At 34.1% G+C, this 8,600-nt stretch overlaps 1 protein-coding gene across 5 annotated transcripts in view; it reads left to right on the top strand.

The window, feature by feature from the left end:
* The window catches only part of ARHGAP12 (Rho GTPase activating protein 12), a 144,231-nt gene that overhangs the window by 82,458 nt on the left and 53,173 nt on the right, over positions 1-8,600 (top strand). For 3 of the 5 annotated variants that reach the window (XM_006894580.1, XM_006894579.1, XM_006894578.1), the window contains exons 3-4: positions 1,074-1,214; positions 2,253-2,333. In XM_006894580.1, coding sequence (XP_006894642.1) covers positions 1,074-1,214; positions 2,253-2,333 — 222 coding nt within the window. The remainder of the gene's footprint in view (positions 1-1,073; positions 1,215-2,252; positions 2,334-8,600) is intronic. The other 2 variants (XM_006894581.1, XM_006894582.1) reach the window with 1 other exon arrangement.

The raw sequence follows: 8,600 nt of genomic DNA, 5'->3' as shown, positions 1-8,600 counted from the left end.
ACACTCCACTATACAACCTTCATTCTGGACTGATTTTTTATGTTAAGAGTAAGCCTAACCGTGCACTGGTGGCCTAGTGGCAAGAAGCTGCACTGCAATTCCAAAAGAACGTGGTTCAAATCCAACAGCTGCTCAACAGAAGCATTGAGTCTCCTCCCATGTGATTAACTGCCTCTGAAAACCTGAGGAAAGGTCAGCTAAGGGGCATTTCTGATTCCACCACATACAACAACATCATACAGGTTAAATATATTTGATGAATGAATAAAACAATCACAGACACTTAAAAAAAAGCCTAAGAAATTTGTTAAATGAATGAAATTTAAATGCAGTAAACAAAATGCTGCTTAGTCACATTATGAGTCCTCTTTGGGAAAATGTAGTATCTGTGTTGCTAATCTTCTGACTTGCTTCTTTCATGAATCTGGAGTTTCCCATACTTAACCTCTATTATTCCCAAACTCCTTTTCTAATCTAAGTCTGTATTGTATTTGAATTTTCTTAGTACTCTTTTTTAATTTTTATTCTTTAGTTAAGTGTTTGGTTGGATGAGTCAGGAAAACTTAACAGTAAATTAGTGTGAAATAGAGTGCCAAAAAGCTAATATTCCCCCCCAGTCCCTCCCTTCAAAAGCAGTTCAAGAAATATTTATTTAGCATTCATTTGTGAGACATCTGTGATAATTAGGTGAGTGGGAGTTTTCAAGGAACTTAGTCTAATGTAGCACCCTCCCTCCCTCCTCTGCCTACAAGTGGGTGTATATAGTTACACCCCTGTCATTTTCTAACCTAATTTGACTTTGAAAGCAGCATTAAATTGAAAGCATTTTATCTCCTTATCCTGACAACAGTGTTGTCAATTTTGTTCTGACTCATTTGTCTAAGGTTGCACTAATAATGTAGCTAAAGAACTATGATTATATCCCTTATATTTGTACAGCTAAAGACTTATCAATTTTGCTTAAAAAATGAAATATTCAAGTATAATTAAGAATCTTAAGACTTACAGCCAAGTAAAATTGCTAAATATACATACTCAAAGAAGAAAAATCCTTATGTTTCTGACTGTTATAGCTTCTTTCATCAGAAGAAAACTACCACAGCATTTGTTACAGCCAGTCAGATAGTCAGTGTGGTTCTCCTCCAAGGGGTTGGTCAGAAGAGTTGGATGAACGTGGGCATACCTTATATACCAGTGACTATACTAATGAAAAGGTACATTCATTATTTCCTCTTATAGTGTTTCTTGTCAGAATTCTTTTGTGAAATAGTTGTGTACTGAAGTTTTAGTAGCATTAAATAAACTAATAAAACTATTCTTTATTATAATTCTGTAATAATACCATTCATTATGAACATTCAGTAAACAGATTCATGGTTTTAAATATCTTAGAGTGATAATGGTTTTTGTGGTATTGATGCCCATTTAAGACAGATCTTCTAAGAGCAAACCTTCTGGCTATCATGTTTATACTTCTTTAATAAGCATATTACTCTCTTTCCTTTGAGAATAGTTTTTTATATGTGCTATTACACTATCTCACTGACTGTGCTTCTTTTTCTATTATGACCAAATTTATGTGAAACAAAAACCATGAATCTAATATTTTATAGTTAATTCACTAGTTTCTAATGGATTTTGAAATTTTCTGTGATATTATGTCTACTATTCTCTGCTGGAGAACTCGTCGGTTGAGAACAGACCTTTAGAAGTTAAAGGGGGTAGGTTTTTACCAAACTGTCCTTTCCTCTTGACACTAGGGAAAAAAGGAAGTTGCAGTTTTTATTTGACAGTCATGATGCCAGTAATAGAAATTATCTTTTCTCCTCATGCTCTCTATATTGCATTAAATTATTATTGTTATTTAAATCACAGTGAGACAGTAAAGGGATTGTGTAAAGTGAGGTATAAATTATTGTGAAGTTTTGTACTTGAAGAGGTTCCTTTTTGGTATGTACTGTGGTCCCCAATATATGAGGACATCTTTATATTAGTATATTATATATTTCTTAGTGGTCTGTTGTTGAGTAGTGTTTGAATCCCTTGTATTACATTGGGTCAAACAGAGAAAATAATCTCACATTTAATATTGATACATTTAGCATGCGACTTAAAAGTTTTTAGTGTTCATGAGTAGCATCATTAGGAAAAGGTATATTAAAATTTGTAAGCATTGTATCTAATATCTCACGTTATATCAGTTTAAAAACTCTTAGTTAAATTAAAAAATAATACTTGTTCTATTTTTATAGTGGCTCAAACATGTTGATGACCAAGGTAGACAGTATTACTACAGTGCAGATGGATCCCGGTCGGAATGGGAATTGCCAAAGGTAACAAACCTTAATACAAAGCTTTTCTTTAACAGTGGTGTATGAGATAATGTCTGAAAATGGTTTTCAGCAGCCTTATTTTTAAATTTTTAGGCAATAAAGAAAAATAGCCAGTCTAGGTGGGGGAAGGTCAGTGAAAGAGAGGAAACCTCAACAAGATAGATTGACACAGTGGCAGCAGACTTGAGTGTATCGGGGATGGTGAGGATGATGCAGGATAGAGCAGGGTTGAGATCTGCTGTTCGTGAATCATGGTCAACTCGATGATGGCACGTAACAACAAAAACGGGATTTCAAATTTACTGAGAATATTGTGCCTGGCTCAAGTTGTTCTGAAATGTGGATAGTTATGTAACACTGATTATTCTAATTAAAGATTGTTTTGGTTTAATCTGAGATGATTATTATTTAAAGTAAGAATTCTCTTCAGTGTAACTCATGTCATCTCATGCCTCGTTCGTTGCTGGGATCATAATTAAAAGCCATCAGTTCCTTGGTGTTCGTTATTTATGCCCATGTTTCTCTGTCACCTCACATGAGGAAAATAAGTAAGAAATACCAAGGAAAAATTGATGCCTTTGAATTATGCTGTTAACAGAGAATATGGAATATGCAGTAGACTTCCAAAAAAGACAACTCTGTCTTGGAAGAAGTCCACCCAGACTCCTCCTTACAAGGAAAAGTGATGAGACCGTATTTTGAATATGTTATTAGGAGGAGCCAATCTCTGGAAAAAGATGCCCTGCTTGTTAAAGTAGAGGACTTTAGAAAAAAGGAAGACCCTTAATGAGATGAATTGATGAGATGGCTTTATAGTGGACATAGCAAGGTTTGTGAGGATAGTCCATAGGGTCACTATGCGTGGGAACCGCACATGATGTTGATTTGAACTTTTCATGTCTGAAAGAATAGTAACAAGTTTATTTTTTTATTGTCAGTATGTTTTATAATTATAATCATTGGCTAAGATAGACTCTGATGATAAGGTCTCTTAGGGTTTAGCTAGATACCTCTTTTCAGACAAGGACATCAGGGCTCAACATGTATCTAAGACAGGTTTCAAAGTGTCATTCTTAGTACTTGACACAGCAGTTTATGCTTGACAACTAATTGGTGGATTGGCAGTGTGAATCCACTTGATGCTGCCACAGAAGAAAGGCCCAGCAGCCTACTTCCCTGAGATCATAGCCATCGAAAACCCTATGCAATGTATTTCCATTCTTAACAATCATCGTCGTCATTAGTCAGAATCAGTGGCAGCTGCTAGAGTAGTATGGTTAATACTAGCATACATTTACATTTTAATTGGTATATCATTCTAATGATTTTATGAAATTATTATTGACAGGTAATTCTGTTATGTCAGTTTTCACATATGCTTTTATTTAAAAAAATTGAGGATAAAAGTAAATCTAAAGAAGAATATTAATAATATAAACAATATATATTAATGCAGTAAATAATAGGTCCTACTGAAATGACTGAAGTTTGGCAAACAATAACCTTTACTGCTTCTACTTAGAAAAGTCAAAGTTATTATTGTCAAGTCATAACCATATCATAGCTGACTCCCCCCACCCTGCAAATTTCTGAGACTGTAAATTGTGCAGGGGAAGACCGCCCATCTTTTTCGTGAAAGCCTTTGGTAGATGTAGACTACCACTGCCTTATGAAGTATGCACCAGAGCTCTCTCAACTAGTAGTAATAATGATTTTCCTCTTACAGAAATATTATCTGATCTTTAATTTGATGAAATAGTACAACTTGACACTAGTAGAATAAGATTGTATGTATCAAAACACTATGCTTAAAAATTATTAAACATTTCAATGAATGATTTTTAATTTTGTTTTAATCTTCATTATTCATTTGTACTTTAGAATCTAACTTTGAAGATAAAATCATATTCGTTTGAAATTTTTAGATTGTACAGATTACTCACAACTCCTATAAAAATATGAAGTGACTTAATACTTTCTTTTCCAAATTTAATTGCCTTTTAGTAAAGCTTTTAAGTAGGAGAATAACATTTGAAGCTTAATACAGATTTTACCAACTTTTAAAGGAAAAAGGTGTGTGTGTGTATTAAGGTTAATAATATTATTTTATAAATGTACCAGGAAGAAGTCACAGACTAACTACATCAGGTACTACTTTTCAAAACTAATATCATCTATAAAAGCCTAAATAATTAAATTGGAAAGGAAACAAAAAAACCACTGTGATTAAATTGGAAAAGGAAAAGACTGATTAAATTGGAAAGGAAGATGCACTGAATGAGTAATTTGGAAAGGAAGACACTGAATTATTAAATTAGAAAGAGGAATCTTATGCATAGTGAGGCCCAAAAAATATAATATGAGCATGATTTGGGATAGGGGACATAAATAACTAAAACAAAGAGATGACTTCTGTTAGGCTTAGAAGAAGCCAGAAGAAAGGTCTATTGTAAATTGTGCTCTTAGAATTGATTTTAGTTATAGAAGACTAATACCCCATTTGTATTACATTAATAAATAATTTATTTAAACAAATACTATTTTTTCATTTCAGTCAAAAATGTATACTTTCATTTTTACCAATACTTCAAATATTAGTTGAATTTATAGAGAAATCTTCTGTTGAACACAGTTCCTTGACATTGAAATAATGAAACCAATCACAAGACTTCTTTTTGAGTGATTTGTTTGGGATCAAGTCCCAGTAAGGGAAGTGTTCCCAGGAGCAATTTGGAATTTCAACCAATTAAAAAAAAAAAAGCCCTATTGAGTTCCTTATTAAGTTTTGTACTTTCCAAGGTCAGGAAAATTCCGAGTTAAATATGCGGAAGCCTGCTCAATTCTGGAGATGTATTGGGTGAAAGAAAGGAGAGAAACAAGAGACATCCTCAAAGGGTAGTTTCCAGCAGTGGGAATGGATACTGATCATGACAAGTACTGAGACCTAATTTCTGTGATAGCATTTCTTTTCTGCCATGTTGTTGTTGTTGTTATGTGCCGTCGAGTCATTTACAACTCATGGCGACCCTATGTACAACAGCCCTAAACCCTGCTCTATCCTGTGCCAACCGCACTGCTTCCGACACACCCATCCCGATTACCCCAGTCACTGAATCCACCTCATAGAGGGTCTTCCCTCCCTGCGCTGTCCCTCTACTCTACCCAGCATGATGTCCCTCTCTAAAGACCTGTCTCTCCTTACAACATGTCCAAAGTATGTCAGATGAAGCCCCAGAATCCTTGCCTCCAAGGAGTTGCTTGATTTAATCCTCTCTAGGATGAATCTGTTTTCTTGGCAGTCCATGGTACATTCAGTCCTCTTCTCCAGCACCACAGCTCAAAGGCGTCAATTCTCCTTCTGTCCTCCCTGGTCATTGTCCAACTCTCTGATGCATAACAAGTGATTGCAAAAACCATGGCCTATATCAGGCGGACCTTAGTCTCCAGAGAGACACCGTTGCTCTTGAGTACTTTAAAGAGGTCCCTAACCGCAGACTTTGCCATCGCAATACATTTTTTAATTTCCTGGCTACTGGTGCCAAGAGTGCCATAAGTTAGAAAAAATCATTGGCGCTTTCTTTACTTCCAATAAAATTCATGTGAAGAAAGCATTTTAATGAGGTTTAGTGAGAATGAAAAAACCAGGAAAAAGAATAATAATGAAAATATTCTAAAACATTTAATGTGGCATTAACCATATGATATAAAGAAATTCTAGATTAAATATTTTACCCTTAGCAATTGAATACTTACAGTAAATATATAATAAATTCTTCTAAATTTTAATTTTCTATCACATCTACTAAGTGTACTTTAGTCCAGGATTGTAAGACTTATTATTCAAAATTCAGTCTTTATACTCTGTCATAGTAATAAAATAGGCAATCTCAGATGATAAAGCAAAATCATTTTGCAAATTAAAAATATTAGTGATAAAGACCGGAAACAAAACAAACCAGGAAAGAAAGGGAATTTCCTTAGATTAACAAAGGAAATCTACGAAAACCCCTACATCTGTGATAGGTAAAACATGGAATACTTTCCCCTTACAATTGAAAATAATTGGAAGTATAGAGTTATCAACTTAGTACTGATTCCTTGGTAGTGCAGTAATTAAAAAAAAAAATTAAAGTATACAAATTACATGACGAACATAAATAGTCTCACTTCTTGATACTTATTTGACAGAAATATATATATATATATGATTATCTACACAATACAATACTATTTTAAAAAGAGATCACAGTTAATAAACACAATGTGGCTTAATGTGGAAGAATACTGAATGAAAAGTTAAGACTTCAAAAAGGTTATATTAGTTTACATTTCTATAACATTCCTGAAACGACAAAATTGCAAACACAGAGAATAGGTTAGTGTTTGTATTTTTTAATATGAGACGATAGGAAAGTGGAGAAAATCTTAATGAGAAAGTGCTATAAAATTTTATTGTTTTTCTCCTAATCTATTGCTAATATTAATATATAAATCTCAATATCAACACAAGGATTCTCATCACTGGGCCAATTGGCAGCAGCATGATGAATGTAGAAGAGATTGAGGTTGAGCATAGTTACAGCTTGCTCAGCCCCACAATCAACATTTTTGGCACCAGCAGTCAGGAAATCAGAAGGTGGATTGCATTGGGTAAATCTGCTGTCAAGGACCTCCCCTGTGTACTGAGAAGCAACAGTGTCAGTCTAGAGATTAAGGTGTACCTGATCCAGTCCATGGTCTTTGCAATTACATGCTGTGCATCAGAGAGCTGGATAATGACTAAAGAGAATAGAAGAAGAATTGATGCCTTTGAGTTGGTGCTGGAGAAGCATCATGAACATACCATAGACCACTAAGAAAACAAATAAATCTGTCTTGGAGAGAATGAAACCAAACTTCTCCTTGGAGGCTAGGATTTCGAAGCTCCATCTCACATATTTTAGGCATGTGTCCAAGAGGGACTGATCCTTGGAGAAGGACATAATGTTCGGAAGGGTTGATGGACAGTGCAGGAGAGAAAGACCAGAGATGAGATGGATACAGTAACTAAGGCGATGGGGGTAGGTGTATTGGAGTCACTAAAGCTCAGGGCCGGGCAGGATTAAGGGTTATTGTACATAGGTTCACTATGAGTCACAAGGAAATTGACTGCACAATGACAATAACATAATTAACAATATTTTTAAGTTTAGAGAAACTGTGTGAATAACTTATGCCAATGAATTGTAGAAACTAAAATAGAAAAAAGAGATAACATTCTTGAGAGTATAAAATGCCAAAATTATTTTGGATATTACAACTTTTCAATAAATTAATGATCAATGAAGAGTAGAATTAATAATTGAAATGTTGTATCTCCAGTGATACAGGTTACAAAAGGTTTTGTGAGTTTCCAGAATTAATAGGAGCTGAGTATTTACTCTTAAGTACTCTGAGTACCCACTCTTGTTTTAGGGTTACTAGAATCTTAGAACTAAACTCATATATGGACTAAAAATAGCAAAGCAGGTTCACTTATAAACACAGATTTAAAATTCATGAGTAAAATATTAACAAATTTAATTTACAAATTAAATCTTGACATCTACAAAAAAAGCAGGAGTGGCAGTACTAAATTACTCTGATAAAACACACTCCAGCCTGAAAGCTAACTATCAAAGAGAAGGAAAGCATTATATAATTAAAAAGATACAATAGATCAAGAAGATACAACCATGATCAATGTCTATACACCAAATGATAGACATGTAAAGTACATCAAACAGTGGTTAACAAAATTGAAGAAATAGATAGCACCACACACCATTCTCACCAAAGGATAGGTCAACTCGAAAGAATCTTAACAAAGATGCAGAAGATCTAAACAATGCATTCATGGTACTGAAACCAATTAAAGGTAAATTTACTTTCTTCTCCAGTGCACATGGTACATACTCCAGAATTGATCATTTATTAGGACACAAAGCAAGCCTCAACAAATTAAAAACATTGAAATAAGACGAAGTGTCTTCTCAGACCCCCGTGTCATAAAACTAGAAATTAATGACAAGAGGATTAAAGCTTATAAAATCACATTGTGGAGGCTAAATGACACCCGACTAGAACATGATTGAGTCATAGAAGAAATAAAGAATGAAATGAAAAAGTTCCTTGAAACAAATGATAATGAAAAAACAACCAAAACCTCTGGGATACAGCTAAGGCAATCCTTAGTCCTAGCCATAGGCAAACACATAAAGGAAGAAAGAAGCAAAATTAATGATCTAA

Source organism: Elephantulus edwardii, unplaced genomic scaffold (assembly GCF_000299155.1).
Source record: "Elephantulus edwardii isolate Elephantulus edwardi_28Jun2011 unplaced genomic scaffold, EleEdw1.0 scaffold00146, whole genome shotgun sequence".
Lineage (NCBI taxonomy): Eukaryota > Metazoa > Chordata > Mammalia > Macroscelidea > Macroscelididae > Elephantulus > Elephantulus edwardii.
This window is presented reverse-complemented; position numbering and strand designations above follow the sequence as displayed.